The sequence below is a fragment of the Nanorana parkeri genome, unplaced genomic scaffold (genome assembly GCF_000935625.1).
Source record: "Nanorana parkeri isolate BGI_ZX_2015 unplaced genomic scaffold, ASM93562v1 scaffold84, whole genome shotgun sequence".
NCBI lineage: Eukaryota > Metazoa > Chordata > Amphibia > Anura > Dicroglossidae > Nanorana > Nanorana parkeri.
This window is the reverse complement of record NW_017306352.1, coordinates 1670047-1689599: the sequence shown is the minus strand read 5'-3', so window position 1 is coordinate 1689599 and position 19553 is coordinate 1670047. Positions and strand designations below refer to the sequence as shown.

The following is a 19553-nucleotide window of genomic DNA, read 5'->3' as shown; positions in this document are numbered from 1 at the left end:
GAGAGTTTGACAAGGAGGGAAAAAAAAAGAAGACAGTGCTCCTGGTACAGTCTGTGTCTGTTCTGTAGCCAAAAATTCCAAGCAGCATGTTTTGTGACTGACTTCCCCTGTTAAGCAGAATACCTTTGTGACCACAACATCCTCCCACACTCTGTACTGTACAAATCGGCAAGACTGAGGTCACCACCTACTCAGCAGAGTGAAAAGCCACTTCAAGCTTTGGTTACTGCATTTTACCTTGCTGCACGCAAACCTACTGCTGTAATTGCCGGGGTGATAGCGGTTAGGAATGTAAAGCATTTCCGAAAGAAAATAGAAATAACCATTTGCTAAGTACAGGTGGGTGGATGAGCTTCATTGGTCATCACTACCATTACGATGAAGACTAAAGGACTCTAAATAACGGATAGCGGGAACGGATCCTACCTTCCCAAAACCCCTGTCTGCCATCCAGATATAGCAGTAGTGAACCAGGCTTCAGAAATGACAAAAAATAAATGGTGTGTTGAGAACACAAACTGCTGATCCACCCGAGTGCCGGCCTGGTATGCTCTAAACACAGCTACACTACAAATTACCATACATGATCCAATCTGGCAGGATCAATACACAAATGCAGTGCTTTTTGTCAGGGCCTATGCCCAACTGTTACCAGCCACTGGTGTAAAAAAAAAAAAAAAAAACTTGCAAAGCCCACTTGTTGTTTAGGTTACCCAGGCTCACCTTGTTCCTCTGTTATCCCAGGACCACCACAAGAGGACTCCGTATAAAGAAGTGAAGAACTCCTGTTACCTGATCTTCTCTAGGCTGAATAAGCTTGGCTCTGAATACTTCCAGGTTCAGCGCTGTCAGAATCCTAGTTGCAGCAGTTGGCAATATGCCGAATGGGTACTCTGCGTCCCTGATCTGCACTGCACAGAAGCATAAGGGGCGCAAAGGGTCCCCCCTGATATCTCTATAAACAGTACCCGTCAAGGTCTGTGTACTTGTACTAATCAGCCCCTTGAGACAGTAATGTCTCAAAGTGTAAAAAAAAAAAGTAAAGTAAAAAAAAGTTGTAGAAATAATGAAAACCCCAAAAAATGTACAAATATGCACAGTTTACATTTCATATATACTTTATTAAAAAGAAAAATGCACTTTAAAAATTACACATTTTACTTCCCAATATAATACAGTTACAACGTTTCCCGCATTTGAAAGACAGTCCAGCAATGTAATTTTATATCCCAGGAACACTCATCGCCATACATGACACAGCTATTAACCTGTCATAAGAGTCATGTAGGCCAGTCACATGACCAAATGCTAAAAGGCACCCAAGTTGCATGGATCTCTAAAGATGAAATTTCATACTGGTTTATCCTCCCCATCAGTGGAGCCCACATACCTGCAGTGGGGTGCCAGAGCCGGGGGGTTTTCCAGGAAAGGTATTTTAGGGCTTTTGTTATTTTTTTTATGATTTTTACAGAGCGGAATGGACAGGTTAGCAGTTGTGGATTCCAGAAACGTCACCAGCACACCATTTAAACGTGAAAAAATTCAATTTAATGACACACACACTTGTCATTCAAATGCAAACGTTTTCGGGTCCTCACAGAGTCCCCTTCATCAGGCTCAGAATGACCTGGTTAGCAGTAGTAATACAAATGACAATAGGCCCACCAAACTTTAAAATGCCACTTCAAACATACAAATCAACTGGTGAACGGCATTATTTACGTCTTTTATATCAATGATTTTTTTTGCAAACAGGCGAGTATCTGAAATTGAATACTCTTGCAGTCCTTGTAAAGCAGAGCTCAGACTGGGGACAGAGAAGCAGTACAAGAGCCAGTGAGCTGTGCTGCAGTTTTCATGTGCCAACAAGAAACCTACTGACAGAGAAACTCATCAGTCTGCTCTTCCGCTTTCACTGCCCTGTCACAGCTGGGAGAGAGAGCAAGATCTGTTAGTGTTTCTAAACTGCAGTAGAGAAAATCAGGCCTCATGCACTGCCAGGCTGGGCTGTGCGGTGTGGCAGAGTTACATAAATCTCAGGACTGGATGGACAGAAATACAAATCCTCTGGCACATACAGCTCCCATATTTGTATGTTACCTGTGGCACACATTATAATCCTAGGACAGCCGGGACAGTCGTATATGGGTTCATCTTGCTTTTTAGGAAATTGAATCTTGCAACCAGTGGATGAAGGTGTCAGACACATGGAGGGATATTACTGTGAAATGATAGCTAATGAAAGACCCCGACCGCCCATCTGTGGCCACATGTGATACTCTCTGCTGTGTGCAGACAGCCTATAAACTTCAAAAAACATATCCTTGCAGCTGGATTTTTTCCTATATATTAAGTCCAAGAACATAACGAGCCATAGAAATTAAGAGGCCCACAAATTATATTTAATTACAATTCTGAACACAGGCTAAATAATTAAAAATAAATATGGTTGCCCGGTGCTCAATATCAGCCTCTCACTGCCATCTAGTGGAATTACTGAAAACTGCAACTTCAAGAAGATTCTCCAGAGACCAGAGCAAGGGGTAGAGAAGGCAAGAACAAAAAACTTTCAGACTGTGCACTAGGGCTGCAACAACTAATCGACATAATCGATTATAATCGATGATTGAAAAAGTTGTCAACTTCTTCAATCATCGATTAATCGGCTTCTGATTGGTTGGCCCTGTTTACAGCTCCACACACGCTGCGCGCCGCACCTCCTCCCCACCACATGCTTGCCGCTGCCAGACGTGCCCGCATCCACATCCTGTGATGAACTACACTCAATACAAACTAGTAGTCCATCACTGGAGCCATTTTTTTTAAATGTATTTTATTTTTTATCCGATTAATCGAACTTAATAATCGGCTAACTAATCGATTTTGAAAATAATCATTAGCTGCAGCTCTACTGTGCACAAATTAAAAAAAAAAAAAAATGTTAAGGATCAATGGGGAATGATGGTGATAATTGGTGAGGGAGCGGGAAAAGAAAAAGATAGTAACATTACAATGTCTCTCTTCTTCCACAAGGAGAAAAAAAAGCAAGGGGGGTAAAGTCATGTAAAGTGGATATGTGAATAGGGATGCAGAATTGTGTTTATGTTTATTATGTTATATGCTGGCTGCCCTTCTCATAGATATAGGCGCAATAACTTTTGTTACAATTCAAGCCAATAAATCCTTTTTGAAGACTTGAAGTCCATATGTATATAAGCCAATTCTTCTAAACAAGTACAGTCCATGTCACAAAACCTCAAAAAGATACACCACACTCACAACTCGCTGAAATCTTTTTAGCTTCAGTTTTTATAGATTCAATGCTGATAATCGTATAGCCCAAAGCAACCAACAAACCTACAGTGTGTAGGTTTCAGACTGGTGTGAAAGAACAGCTCAGCAATTGTGTCGTTCTACATGTTGGATGTACTAACATTCCGCTAGATGGCAGCACAGTCCAGCAATCCTGCTTTGTGTTTGTCTTTTTCCCTTTTCAATCAATATAAATCTTCCATCATAATAGATGAGACTCCACAGCACAGGCAGTGCCATTAGACATAGATTAACAATCATTTACTTCAGGTTTATATTATGACCCATTTTGAAAAGCATGCGTTACATATTCTCACATTAACAAACCTTAAGTAAAAAAATGAGAACCCCAAGGTGGCCACGAGAGGGCATGTAAGGACCATATCATTCATGGAACTGCAACACAAACACTGCACCTGGTCCAACCCTATACAGGAAAATGAGCATCAAAAGAGGGCAGTTCTGATTATGCTTCTATATGAAACTGCACTTTAAAAAACGTTAAAAAACATTAAAAAACGAAAACATACAATCATAATCTATGCAAAACACACTGAGATATATCAAATACGTAACAGTCGTGTTCAGAGCCGTGCAGAGCTTCTCCAGATTGTATGATGAAATGACACGGCGGTGACGCTTGACATTATTTCCACTAGACAGCGAAGAGGGAAGATTACAGCTGACATTTCTCATGGAAGATATGCCTGTGTAATATTTCACCCCTCGCACAGGAGCTGCTACTTCTCTGCACATAACTTTCCACGGTATAAGATAAAAGTTATAAAACCCCCCAGTGCTTTCCCCAAATGTCCTGGACACAACCCATCCCTATAAGTCTGACCCTATAAACATAACCCATCCTCATCAGAATAACAAAGCATATGTGAGGTTCTGGTCTGCTAGAAACGCCGTAAAACCCATTTTGTATTTCCGTCCAAAAAGTGGAAAAGATACCTGTTGATCATGTCAAAAAAATTCAGAGCCATCCAGTGTCCTTTGCACACTTCCTGTGTTATCTGAAGAAATCCAATTCACCCTCCTAGTTTTTACTGAGTCTACAGAATTATTAGGGGCTGTGTTGCAGATAATAGAATAGGGGAGGGCCAGAGTAGTTTGGCAAAAGACAACTGAGCAGGGCTGACACCACAAAAATGCTGTGTGGTGTCAGCCCACAACAGGACATAAAGTGATATTAAAATCAAAATTATTTTAAGCTGTTTCAAATGCCGCTTATTCACTTACAATGGATGGTGCTCCTTGAGGTTTAAAAGTTTTAGGGGGTTATTCACAGAAGGGTGAAGAGTTTGGAGAAGGCAGAAGTGAACAATCTAGGCCAACATAGCTGAACTGGAAAGTGAGCAGAATTGGAGAATTGTTCCTAATCAGCTATTTTGGCCTAGATTGTTCACTTCTCCTGCCTTCTCCAAACTCTTCACCCTTTTGTGGATAACCCCCTTTGTTTTCCAGCAGAATCAGCTGCTCCCCTGAGCACCGGCCCTGATATCCTGCTTTAGGGTGGTTTCTTTTACTTGCAGAGTCCTATGGAGCCACCCTTGTGTGTGCTAGTAAGCTGTGTGTCTCCACAAAGGCACAGATAGTCCATGGTCCCATCGCTCTCCTTACCGCGTAAATCCCTTCCAAGAATTGGGTGCTGCGGTAGTCATCGGGTGGCAGCTGTAACAATCGTGAGCTGAAGCAGAGACACCGGCACTCCAAATTTGCAAAATACGTCTATTTATTGACGTGCATCGTGGTAAAAAACAGCGAACGTTTCGTGGTCACAAAGGATCCCCTTCATCAGGTAAAACATACAGTATGTTTTACCTGATGAAGGGGATCCTTTGTGACCCCGAAACAGTATGTTTTACCTGATGAAGGGGATCCTTTGTGACCCCGAAACGTTCGCTGTTTTTTACCACGATGCAAGTCAATAAATAGACGTATTTTGCAAATTTGGAGTGCCGGTGTCTCTGCTTCAGTCTACAAAGGCACAGGACACAGCAAGCCAACACACTTCCCTCCCCACTCCTTCACGTTAGTAAAAAGATATCTGCTGGATATTGTATTGCCCCATGTGATCTTGTACTGGACAGGAAGTCCAGGGAAATGGAGCTGAGAGAGTTGGAGCCAGCTGTTTGGAAACATTACGACTGCTTTTGCAAAAAGTTTAAGAAACACTTTGCTGGGCAATGAATATTCGTTTGATTTGGATTGATTATTGAAAAGAGTTTGATAGTTTAATACTGCTCTAAGAGCAAAGCGCATTTTTGGCACATCGGCATGTTTTTTAATGCACTTCCGGGGTCTTTGACAGGATAAAACATGGGGAAATGTGCGTTTTATTCTCTGACATTCCCTTTAAAGTGGAACTCTAAGCAAACAGCTAAAAATATATTTACACGTAATATTTTCACTGGCTAACCACCGTGATACACACACCTTGGCCTCATTCTTCCTAATTCAGCATTACTGCATCCTGGGTCAGTGACCTGGTGACTGGACAGAGGTGAGGAGGATGAAATGTGACGGATAGGAAGCTGAATTACTGAACCAGGGATAGGAAGTGAATACAGTAATACCTTGGTTTACAAGTAACTTGGTTTGAGAGCGTTTTGCAAGACAAGCAAACATTTCTGAAAAATGTTGCCTTGATATACAAGCAATGTCTTGCAATAAGAGCAAAATTCTGTAGAAAAGCACCACGCGAATAAGGCTGTAGCAGTGTGAGCGATGAGTCTGTTTAAGGACAATGTAATGTCACATTGAATAGATTCCTTGTTAAGGTTTCACGAAATGAAAAAGATTCCATTGAGTCAAGAGATAGCAGTGATTCCGTTAGTGATAGTGAAAGTCGTCCTACACAATAATCCTCCTCTCTCTTGTCCCCCTCACACCAGCCACGAAGGTACCGGTAATTGGTTTATTTTTCCTTATATTTTGTACAGTATTATATTACAGTACAGTATTGTAATCATTTTATATGAATATTTTTGGGTTGTGGAACCAATCATCTGAATTTCTATTATTTCCTATGGGGAAATTCGCTTTGATATACAAGCGCTTTGGATTACAAGCATGCTTCCGGAACGAATTATGCTCGTAAACCAAGGTATTACTGTAATCAGGAACTTTGTGCATATGTCACCTGTCTGTGTACTGTGCAAAATTGTGTAAATAACAAGATTGGATGCACAGAATCACAGAGCTTTATATATGAAATCTAACTGTGTATTTAGCGGGCGGTTTGCCGAGAGCGTTACTTTAATCTAACCAAACAAACTGAACCTGAATCCTAACACTTAACACTTAGCCCTCATTCACACTAGAAAAGGCTCAGCTCCATGCTGCGTGTGATTAGTACGCAGCCGCCGTCCTTCTCTATGGGAGTACGCGGCCGTACGACGCCCTACGCTCACCCCAAGTGCAGGTCTGTACGAGTGCGGGTTTCCTGGCTCGGATGCAGACAGGATCCATCCCATCAGCTTAAGAGTACGGACACCCGCAGGGACATGCAGGGCGGGTGAGCGTAGGTCGGCGAACGGCCCTGTACTCCCATAGAGAAAGACGGGGGTTGCGTGCTACTCACGCGCAGCACCTGTCCTTCCTGGGAGCTGAGCGATAGGGCCGAGCACGCAGCATGGAGCTGTACATGCCGGCCTTTTCTCGTGTGAATGAGAGCTTATACTTTACTTTGACATGATCACTAGCAATGTATAACTCATCTTTAAAGTAGACCTGTCATGAGACATGTATGCAAATGACTTCTGACTTCCCTCTGGCCATTCCGATCTTTATGTAGCAGTTAGGTGTCACTATTGGTCAGTGAGACTGTCAAAGTCGACAGTGAGCCAAAGAGGAAAGTGGCTCAGAGCAACTTCAGGGACTAAAGAATGTATTGGCATAAAAGAACCCTCCTAGACTTGAATATCTAACCATCAGTGCCGGAGCCTCTAGCTGTTCGATATGCATTGACTGCCTGCAGTTCAGGGGCACAAGACCCTGCTCACACATAGGCGTTTTGATGTTCCGTACAAAACGCGGCAAAACCCTCAACACAAGAAATCCCATTCATTTCAATGGCCCCTGTTCACATCCGAGAGTCTTGTCACAAGCTGTAAAACGCTGAACGCTGGAAAAAAGTACAGTAAGCTTTTCTTTTTTTTTTTAGGCAGATTACAGAGCCTTTCATAAACTTATTTTTATTACGCTATGTGAATGGGAAACATGTAACAAATATAAAAGTAGATGTTACCCCAATGTGGCTGGAGAAGTGGAAATACAATTTAAGCTGGCCATGGACAGAAGAAGACAGTCAGCCATACAGGCCCGATGCAACCACCCTCGGGCAACTTTGCTGGCCTGTGCACCTTCACCTTGGACAACTGGTATTGCGTAGCTCAGGGCTGGACAAATATGAGGGATAAGGTCGTCGACGATCCTAAAAAATACAACTCGCACCCAAATTCTGAGGTTGTCTCTAGTTGTCAATGGAGCAGACTCCTAAAATATTCCTGCTTGCTCCTGGATTGGACAGACTAGCTGATGGAAAAGAATAGAGGAGACCTGCACCAGAACACCTCCAAAAGGTGATGTATTAAGGCGAAGCCACAGCAATCATCTTAAGGTTTTCTAGGCTGTCCAATCTCTACTCTCCCAGATGAGCGTGGGCCCAAAAAGTCTGCATGTGAATTACATATATTGAACCATTAATCTGATCAAACAGCCACATTGCATTACTGTCATCTACTACTTATGGGCACCTTTAGGTAGCTCCTACTAGTAAAAAGATAAGACTGTTTTCTCATTTACCGCACACATACAGATGGATTTATACAGATTTGTGAGAATGAAAGCCCTGCAATCAGTCACAGGCACCTGGTCAAGACTTCTGATTGTTCTGTGAGCTGTTCAAATGCCATTTCCACTTTCACCGGCACAAATGACAATCTACCCTTTCCACTTGGCTGCCTGTACAAGGCTCAGATGACTATCAGCTGCAGACACTATTCCTGGCTGCTGCGTGCCGCTTCTTACACATGGCCTACAGTAGCCGGGAGCTGGAGGCAGATATCACAGACACTAAACCCTCTGGAGAGATCTCATGTATTGTACAGAGATCTTTCAACTGCTAAGGAGACACAAGACACATCGTTCCCTACAATCCGCATACACTGGGCTCTTTTAGGAGGCTAATGTGACCACGAGTCCCAATCATATCTGACCAATCGTGTCTCTTCAGCTGTTGCTGGACTTCAAGTCCCAGCAGGTCCTGACAAACTGTTTCACATTAGCAGGCAGGGAACTAGAAATCCCAGTACGCCTTTCATCCAATGGACCTGCATCTGCTGAAGACCCAGCAAAGCAGAGAAAGGAGCAACTGATAGAACACTTTTGCTTTCATGGATGAGAGGAATGTATCAAAACTGGAGCAAACGAAAACTGGAGTAGTTGCCCATGGCAACCAATCAGCTTCTCTCTTCAGTTTGTTCAGTTAAGATTTGAAAATGAAAAGAGAAAAGCTGATTGGTTGCCCTGCACAGCTGCACCAGATTTAGTCTGCTGCAGTTTTAATAAATGCCCCTCTGTGTCCAGCCAAGAGACCCTTTATATGGATGGGGAAAAAATGATATTTTGTAAGTCCCTTTCAGGGGCATCTGAACATTTCAATTGGTGAATAGGCGTATCATAGCAAAACAGCAAAATACTATTGAGGAAGATCACTGAACGCTATATACCCACAAAAGGACATGAACTAAACAAAGTAAGTTCTACAGGAATGCAGCATCTTCATTAACATAACGTAAAGAACCCAAAAGATACTAACAGAAAGTAAGCACAAGATACAACTTTCACATAAAGTGGAGTTCACTGGAATTCTCAGACCAATGTAGAAAATTTGAGATGTGGGTCTGCCCGAGTAGACCCAAAGCAGTTGATGACTCAATAAAACAAAAAGAAGTCTATAGAAATAGTGCTAATGCACAGATATCAGAGGCCCACATGAGCAATCATTTCATTGGCTGAGCTTTATAGAATGGAGGAGGCAAAAAGGTTGAAGCCACAACTGCCCTGCAAAAGAATTAAGCTGCTGAACTATCAGGGCTACTATGTCTCCATTTTTTTGCCATCATTCCTTGTTAGCATGATACCTGGCCACTGATTACATCAGGAGTGGGCAAATTATTTGGAATTTAGGAGCCAGTTTGTCTAATCCAGGAGCCAGCAGGATTGTAGCCAGCTCCATTGATGACAACCAGAGAAAACCTCAAAAGTTAAGATGCCAACTGTAATTTCTAAGGTGCATGGGCTACCTGGCACTTAGGATTTGTCTAGCCCTGGTTTACGCTATTATGGTGCATTGATGTAGGCAGATGTAACATACTAGTCACGATACAACCGATAAAGGGCAGGGTATAGAGTGTAGTATCTGTGAGATCAGATTTTCAAGATTCTACTTTTTTTTTTTAAAGAACGACTGAGAAAATGAAAAGCGTGCATAATCTGTGTGCAAATCAAGCACTGAGAGAATTGAACCTGGGACCCCAGTGCCAACCACTAACCTATTGAGCTGTGTTCGTAAATGACTTCACTCACAACTCAGCAATAAAACTGCATTGTTAAAGTAAGGCTTGTTTTTTTAATTGGTATATTTAGGTTTTTCTTGTTTTTATTATGATGGACACATATGGCACAAACTGTACAATAAATCTAACATGTTCCACTTAATAGTAAAGAAAACACTAAGTGAATTGGCTCGCGTAGGCTGGATACCCGACACAGCCTGGCAGACACAAGACGGGAGCAGTTTGTTGACTACCAAAATTCCACAGCCTACTACTATGCCTGGATCAGACTGTGGCACTGTCACACGGCCAAGTTCAGACACTAAAGTTAGAAAAGCATGTGCTGAACGTCTAGGAAGCACAGAGCGGAGCGGGCAAATAATGGAATACACAACTGCCAGTCACTTAAACTACTAGCCAGGAAAGATGACTCTTCTGTAGCAGGCGCAGGAATAACACATGAGGCTCCGGGAGGAGAGTGCCGAGATGGCCAGGAAAAGAATTCTAATGTGTAGGAAAAAAAACATATCTGTTGTCCCCAACAATTTGCTTCATTCAGTCTAATAGAAATGTCTCTGCAGAGGCGACACATTACAATTTGAGGAAATCTCCATGTAAACAATTTCCACATCAACAAGTCATAAAGCTATAAAAGTTATTTTATCACCAACAGTGACATTTCCAGAAGACATCATCTTAAGGTCTTTTCATTATTGCTATTCAGTGATACATACCGGCTCATTATTTTTACTTCCTCAAAGCAGCACAAATGAAACTATACATAGCATGAAAAAGAGATTTCATAAACTAGGGAAAATATTAACGACCGCTTTACATGAAAACAGTACAAATAGAGATACGGACAGCTCAAGTATACAATATGCAAACATGACTTTCCCTGTGAAAGTCAAGCTTCCCCCTTATTCTCTTACCTCCTATCCCCCTCCCGCCAGGTTGGTCAGTGAGGTCAGATTCCATATTAAAGGACGGATACGTCACCGATACACAGAGGTTTGTGACAGGTTAACTATAGACAAAGTGGACTTCTCCAATAAATAAGGAGAGCTGCAAACCAATTTAGAGTGACCCCTTCTTGAAACTGAAATTGCCCATAAAACCGGTTTCATATAAAAAAAAAAGAAGAAGTTATCACTTGCATCTCACTGACCCCACATTGGTCCAATGCAGAGGAATCCTTGGATTCAGGAGGATCTCTGGGAATAAAAAAAAAAACACAACTTAACCTTGCAGTGGAGCTACTCCCGTCCTGCAAGGGTTAGGTGCTTGTTTTGTCTAGGGGATTTAAAATCAGAGCCCATTCACACCAGGGCGGTTGCGGATCAACGCAATTTTAAAACGCCCAAAACCGCGCTGATGAGCGCGGTTCCATTGAAAGCTGTATGGAAAATGCACTGATCAGCGTGGCAAAAATAGTGTAGGTAGCAGTTCGGACGGGAGGCGGTTCGGATCGCTTGGACCCGCACGGTCGCATGAATGTCCCCATAACAATGTATGGGATCGTTCATGTCGGCGGATCCGCACGGCCGAATTGCCCAGGTGTGAACGGGGCCTAAAGCAAATATACCCACCTGTTCCCCTGGGCTGCTAGATGGGTCTCCGCTGCCACCTTTTCTTCTCATCACACCTTCTGCAGATCCACAGACTTGCATAAGATGTAGCGAAGCAGGTAGCAAAGTAGATTGACCGAACAGAATGCTGAGCCAACCATTCAGCAAATCACGCTCTGCTGTTCGGCCCCTTGGAGAATAGGGGAGAAATGCAGCGGAATGAACTTCTTCAGCCGATCCAGATGTTGCATCGGCTGAGGCGAAGGTGCTCTTCCCTTCGGTTTGGCCGAACGTGCTGAGGCTGAGCCGAAGGGAAGTGAGCTGAATGCAGCCAATGTATGACTAAGAATAGCAGCACATGGCTGCAGTGAATAGACAAACAGGCTTCAGCTCACTTCGGCTCGGTTATTGATTTGGCATAGTGAATAACCCCCTTGGTCTGAGGATTTCTCTGCTCAGTGGCGAGTTCAGTGGTGCAGAAGTATGAAACAGCAGCAAATAAAATAAAAAAAAAAACCCTATACAGCATCTTGTCCTACCCCACTGAAATAAAGGTTTTAAATGGAATTTAACTAACATTTCAAGACAGGTACTATTACTTGAGGTTACTTTCAATATGTAAATAATTCTTCCCTCCACAAGACAATATTCTGCAGCAATTACAAAAAAAAAAAAATAGCAGCAATCTGTAACAGTAAGTAAAGAAATGATGTCTGCAGGAAGCAGCAGGTAAGAAATGCAAAACACGACGCTGTCATGCCAATAATGAAACTGTGCAATCTTTACATTTCCACACCCATAATAAGGACTTTTGTTGTAGGCCAGCAGTCCAGTCAATTAATGATGGCAGCAATTTGTACCATATCAATAGAGTGATTCTTCTAACGTTTAACGAGCTGGTTCACACATGTCACAGTGAGGGAAAACTGCGTCTATTGCATCTGTCTGCACAGACATTAAACAGGAAGTGGCCCAATACCTTGAAAATTTTGCATGCTCTGTTGTCTTCAAAATCCTGAATTTCAGGTCTAGCAGGGTACAAAAACTTTTTCTTCTTTTCATTTCAAGTTTGTCAGGAAGCAGGAAAGCGATGCAGTGTGCCGATGATACAGCATTATTTCATATTCAGTGCTCAAGAACAAAATCTGTCACTCACTCAGTTTGCATGAATGAACCAACGCAGCTACATTTAGAAAGTTTGCTAGTCAGGGTCCCTTAATGGCTTACAAAGCCAGTCAACTATTTACACCACCCAAAACAAAATATCAGTTTGGATGGACTCAACATTGAAGGACCCATTCTACCACTACATAGCGTTATGGTAAAGCAGGTTATTTATTTCTACAACGATCACCACAAAAGATGGATGCCTTACTCAGCTCCACCCGGCCTATCTGAGCTCCCACTCCTGCTGTCCTTCTTCCACCCTACCTTCACTTTTCTGCTCCATCCCTTATCCTACCCCTTTCCCCTTCCTGCTCCCACCGATACTGAGCACGCAAGATTTCTTACTCGCATGGAATACCATATGCGACAAAGCAAAGCGCTCTAATATTGGGAATTGCTCTCTTGCTCTACGCCATTCAGAGCTCACGATATGCGTGACGCCCGCCTTTATTGTCCTACTGATCGCATTAGATGCACCAAATGTTCGCATGGTGGCTACCTGTCGCATATATTACTGTAAAATTGAGCAATTCTGCTATGTTATGTCATGATAACCTTACTGTGATCTACGTTCACCTTTTACCTCTGATGTAAGCTGATAATGTGGTTGCGCTTCTGGGGCTATGCCCCTATGTACCACTGCACTTTGATTTTCTGTTTTACAATAAAGCTGATTTCTGATTTAAAAAGAAAAAACATGGATGCCTCACTGTGCTTTAAGTTGCTGTAAAACACGTGTGTGCTGTGCAGTGCTGCCTGAGTGGGTTGGGGTCTCATTTAGGTTCACACCTGCACTACACCGCAAGACACCCGGGATGCGCGATCGTGTGCTAGTGCACACAGCGATTGCCACGCGGCCCCATTGATTTCAATGGGTTGACATCCACGCGGCAATAGCTAAAAAAGGTACAAGTAAATTTTTTGTGACACACGACTTCACACCTTGGCGACTCCTGACCGTGCGGCAATCCGCGTGGAATCGTGCACCATTGCTGCGCGGTGAGGTACCGCCAAGGTGTGAACCTAAACTAATTGGCAAAACAACGCACTGTACTATGTTTCATGTGTTTCAGTAATAGTATAACATACAGGTTATGTGAGAAGCCCTCCAACCAAATCAGCACGTTGCTCAGTAAAGCTTTCTTTGAACAGAAAGTATTCACATGTCTCATTCCATCACATCTCAAAAATTAGTGTATTATTCCCCCCATTTCAGGACAGTGGGTGGAGCTATGCAAATCATTTTTTTCCACCAAAAAAGGCCAAATACACACCAAGAGCTACAATACATCAGCAGTTCTAGGTGTGCATTTGGTTGCTTGCATGGCTCCACCCACTGCCCTGAAATGGGGGAATAATCCTTTTGTTTTTGGGATATCTGATGGAATGAGACATTGGAATACCTTCTGGTTTTCGCAATGCGCAGAAAAATACACATTGCAGCAGACGTTCGCGTGAATGAGCCCTTAAACTGTTCATCAGAGAAAGGGTTCAATGTCAGCCAGGCTGTAGTGGCACTTCAAAGGCTCAGCTACTGGTGGGGAGATCTTTCACTGGCTACTGCATTAACCCCTTCTTGACCAACTTGCTTAATTTGCAACACATTTCAAAATGGAATTTCAGGAACTACCTATTTTGGAGATGTACAGCTTTGCTCAATCTAGGTATCCATAGCTGCTATCCGGAGGGCCGCTGGGGTGTGCTGAAAGTCGCTGTAGTCGTCTGCACTACATACGTTGACAGCTGTAATCTTCCGGCTCGGGCTCCAGTTGCTCCTGCACACTAACAGGAATTTGCTCGCTAGAAACAGCCACCAATCAGAACGCCTTGTATTTTATTTTTTCAATGAATATAGGGCATTCACTGATTGGACAAGGTGGAGATTGTGATGTTATCCGCCCCTCCTGTCCACCTCATCAAAAAATAGAAGTTCTCTAAACGGCGGCGGTGCCGAGCTAATTCCTGTGTTCATTGTGCAGAGGGGAAGCTGCTGGTGCAGCATCCGGAAGATGGCGACCATCACTACATGTAGCATGGACTACTGCAGTGATTTTCAACATCCCCAGCAACCTTTCGGATATCAGATATGTAGATTTCCAAAAACTGATCATTACCAGAGTGCCGCTTTTATAAATAGCAAATCAGTAAAACATTTCATATTACAAAGAAATCAAAAGGGTCATGTGTAAGTATTTCACCTTATTCCATCCCGCAGGACACATGCAATGCAAAGGGGACAACACTGCGGGAGTATCTCTCACTTACACTGCAGCTTTAGGCCTCATTCACACTACCGTGCGTATTGTACCATATGCAACACATGCAAATCAATGGCTCACATGGCCGTGTATGGAGCCGTATATTTGCGTAGCGTATATATGCGCAAAAACAGAGTGGAACAGAGATGCGACCGGGCAGCGTATTGCTGCGTATTTACGCGCACATATGCGTGTTTACGCGCACATGTGCGTGTTTATGTGCATATACGCGTGTTTATGCGCATATACGCGTACATGCGTACAGCACATTAAAAATTCCATTACGAGTGATGCATTCTGGGATTGCATATAGTGCACGTATATGCATATAAATACGCGCATATACGCGTATATAAGCAATATACAATTTTGCTCTTGCGGTGTGTGTGTGAATGATGCCTAAAACTTTTATTAAATATTTTACAAACATTTCACATGTAGCTGTTCCCCAACTGCTACTGTTGTTCCACCACAGAATTGAGTGTCAAGGGTTACCAAAAGACAGTTTAGAAGAATTTGTACAAGTAAATGGAAGATGGAACAGCCGCCCATCTGCTGCGGTGAAGGTATGGCAATGGCATGTTTTATCTAAGCTTTGTGGCATTTGTCATGTGATGATTCCTGAACATAACTCGCTGAAACCTCCAGGGAGCTCATGTACATGTTGGAGACTCTGCATATGGAATGGATGAAGTTTCACAAGCAAATCTGGATCACATTACACAGAGAGAAGCTTGCAGCAAGAAGAATAATAGTGGATGGATGAAAGGTTTGCAACCACTGCCTACTATTTTTACCAAACCAGATTTTTTTAAATGTATTAATCACAATTCTGCAGTGTGCGGCCTGACGGCTGACTCGAAAACTTTATGGCTGACATCCTCTTTCAAAATATGGTCATTCCAGTCCATTCCGGCCAGCATTGCCACTCAACAGGGAAGCGGAGGGGCAAGCCAGCGCTCTTCTGGTCGGAATTTACATAAAATAGCACCACAGATGTAAGCAGCAGGACTATGCAGCAGCCACGCCCCCACATTCTACAGGCGTCGGCCGCGACCCCACATTCTACAGGCGTCGGCCGCGACCCCACATTCTACAGGCGTCGGCCGCGCCCCCACACTTTACAGGGGTCAGCTATGCCCTTTCTTCTGTAGGGTCCTCTTCTCTGTGAAACCGGTACCCGCCCCCCCAGAACCGCTTCTCTTCGGGACTCTGTCCATTGGTCATATGCTGACATCATCACGTACAATTTAGAACCAGTAGTCCTGCATTGGGAGGACGCAGAGGGCCCGTTCACATCCTTGAGTGAAGAGAAGAGTGCCAGCTGCTGGGGCAGGGAGGGAAATGTAAAAGTGCTTTTTAATGGTACCATAGACTAAAAAACAAGCATTTAAACCTTGCGGTGCCTGGGGAGCCCCATTGCAAGGGGTTTATTTTGTTATTCCTCTAGCTACAACAGCACCGTATAAACTGATCCAAATGAAAGACTTGGATATATCTATTATGGCCCTGTCAGTATTGTGTCATTTCATGTAACTAGAATAAAACGTCTCCGAGCTGTGCATATGACGATCTGGACCTGTCCCACCTTGCTTGATCATCTACATTTCTCAAGAACAAAAAAATTAAAGAAAAAGAATCCAGTGATTCATACATCAGGCTGTATTACCATCCTCATTCCACAGACAGGAATCTGGCAATTCAAAACACAGGAGCACAGAGATCTCTGGGCATCCGATCCCAAGATACGCTTCCCTGGAATGGAAACAGCCACCTGATCCAACTACTGAACACCTCCCTATCACCTTCATATCGGAGTGCTGCTCTACTGAGCCAAAAAGCATTCCCCTCATGGCAACTATACACACCAGAAGGATTGCCGCAAATATGGCAGGAAAAGCAAAATCTCCCGGGATCACATACACAGAATGAAGGCATCTCAAAGGCTTTATTGTTGGGGATTGTCTGTGGTTTGATTTGCTCTGGGCAGACTTTTGGCAAGTACAGCCAGGCATACAAGCTATTGGGTGGGATATCGGGGGAAGTCCGGTACGCAATTGGTTCAGATGCCATGGCTGCAAAGAGGCACAAGGAGGAGAAAAACAAAATATCACAGCTGCCTGCATATAGAAAGGTTTAATTTAACACATTAAATTAAAAAAATACCTTGTGTTGCTATTGTTTTTTTAATGGCAGGGAAGGTGTTTAACCCCTTAAGGAACCTTTCACTGCCACAGCATTTTTTGTTTTGTGCACACGTTATAATACACATTTTAGTCCTGAAAATTACTTCAAACCCCCAAATATTATATAGTTTCTGAAAGCCAAGACCCTGTAGAATTAAATGTCAGCAGTTGCAAATTTTTATGTTGCACAATATTAGCACAACTCTTTCTAAAACCCCAACATTTTGTAAAAAATGCACTTAAGTTAAATTTAGTCCCCCAAAACACAATAAAATACTTATTTTCATCTGTAAAACAGCGACAAAATACAGTGCCTCAATAAGTCCATAGACAACGCTTTAAGAGCCCCTACAGGTCATAAATTTAGAGATACGCATAAATATTGTCCCTAGAATTATTGCTCTCACTCTGGCATGCACAGCGATACCAAACATGTTTAACGCGATCGACATTTTGTCATTGTAAAAATGGCCTGCAGGTATGTTAGAAGGGAAGCATATTGTTTTTAATCAGATGGGTGACGCTACTATATAGTAACTGCATAGCTTGCTATTTTTCTTAAACTAGCCCTTTACCCACCTTCCCTTCCATTAAAAATAAATAGAGACAGATTTCTTTTTTCTTTTTACTTTACATTAACGTATTCAACTGTTCTATCTGCAGACAGCTGTGATTGTCTATTTTCAAAATCTGGCTCAATGCAACCTTCTAGTGCACCAGCTACTGTAAAGGACCCAACTAGAGAACAAAAACTGCTTACTTGTAAATGTATCTAGCACATATAGGCGATCGGCGGGCTATGGACCCGCTGATCGCCTATATGTGAAACACCCGGTAACGGGTGTGTTTAATCGTCGGGTCTTTCCTGCCCGTGCGTGCCCGCTAGGGGGCGCGCGCGAGCAGAAAAAAATTGCCGTCTGGAGACGGCAACCCGCAGATGTAGCAGTGCCGTCCGTCCGTTTTTTTACTACGGGCGGACGGCAAGAGGTTAAAGTGTACTTCCTGCCTGTGAAAACAGGCAGCCAAACTGATGCCTGTGTTACTTTAATACAGATTTCCTCTTAATTATTCTCCGTTATTAAAAAAAAGTAAGGTGAAGTCCGCCAAATGGGGAGGAACGCAGCAGCAAAAGCGGAGAAAGCCGCACCCCGCCCCGAGAAATGTTTTTTTATGACATTTCATGTTATAGCTTATTTTTAAAAACATAATTTACTTTCTTTTGGACTGTTGTCAAAGGATGCACACCTTGCTAGGTTCTTTCAGTATTAACACCATCCAGAGTCCAAATTAGACTCTGAGCAAAAATGCAGAAATATAAAAGATTAAAATTCCAAAGTAAGGAGACAAATACACTTTAGAAATTACATTTTTCAACTAATAAACTGCATAAAAAGCAGACGGCAGAAACACGTGATATCCTTTATGGAGAAGCAATATTAACAGCGAGACCAACAAAACAAAATTAAAAATATAAACTCTAAGCTTCAGACTTACTCTGTCTTTGTCATCAGCTACATCACAAAGAATGTCGTCGAGGTCCAGAATGCCGCCATCACCATGTTCTAAACGGTGAACTTGAATCCAGTAGTTGGGGTCCTGCTAATGGAAAACAAAATATTACTATAAACATTGATACAGTGTACAATCTACAGTCCTTTACAGTGAACCCCATCTGACAACCCCATCTGACAACCCCTCTCTCAGTGTAGCTTACAGTCCACTGTCATCCAAACATCCACTATGGACAATTTAGACACATGCCAGCTGAAACTAGTTCTCAGTATAACTGTACAGCGCTAATAAACCTAAAAAATATTGTGCATAAAGAATGTAATGACAAAATATAAGTGTGATATGTGCAATGCAAGCAAATTAATATATAAATCAATGTGAGACTGATACGATCAGGTGAGTATTCCTTTATTTTCACCTCTAGAGAAAAAGGAGCCATTATCCCTTGCAGTGCATGAGGAAGCCCTACTGCAAGGGGTTAATTTTTCTAAACCTGGCGTTCTTCTTTGAAGGCTCACTCTAGGCTTAAGTGTTAGAGGGACTGAAATGTAAGGGCCCTTCAAGAGAATGACTAGGAGTACATACAGGGAAGGTTTAAAGTGACCCTGTCACCACAGGATCACATGTACTCAAAGAATACCTTGTGTAAAATAAGGCTGTATACCAGGGTTGGACAAATCCCAGTAGCCAGTGTTCCTCAAAAAAATACAGCTGGCACCTAATATTTGAGGCTTTCTGTAGTTGTTGTTGTCAATAGAGCTGGCTCCTAAAAAAAAAAATCTGCTGGCTCCTAGATGTGACAGACTGGCCCCTGACTCCTATATTACATTTTTCTACTCCTGCTTTATACTTTCCATTCCAGCAGCCTGCATGTTTAAACTCCACTGCTTCACTTTCTCCTGGTCGGATGGGTCAAATACCGGTTACCCCCACTGATGCTGTGGTTTCTCCCACTGGCTCATACATCCTGTAATAATCTATCAG

At 42.8% G+C, this 19553-nt stretch overlaps 1 protein-coding gene across 6 annotated transcripts in view; it reads right to left on the bottom strand.

The window, feature by feature from the left end:
* PARD3 (par-3 family cell polarity regulator) overlaps nt 1-19553 on the bottom strand; it is a 535067-nt gene that overhangs the window by 450108 nt on the left and 65406 nt on the right. For all 6 annotated transcript variants that reach the window (XM_018552327.1, XM_018552326.1, XM_018552321.1 and 3 more), the window contains exon 2: nt 18552-18653. In XM_018552327.1, the coding sequence (XP_018407829.1) occupies nt 18552-18653 (102 nt within the window). The remainder of the gene's footprint in view (nt 1-18551; nt 18654-19553) is intronic.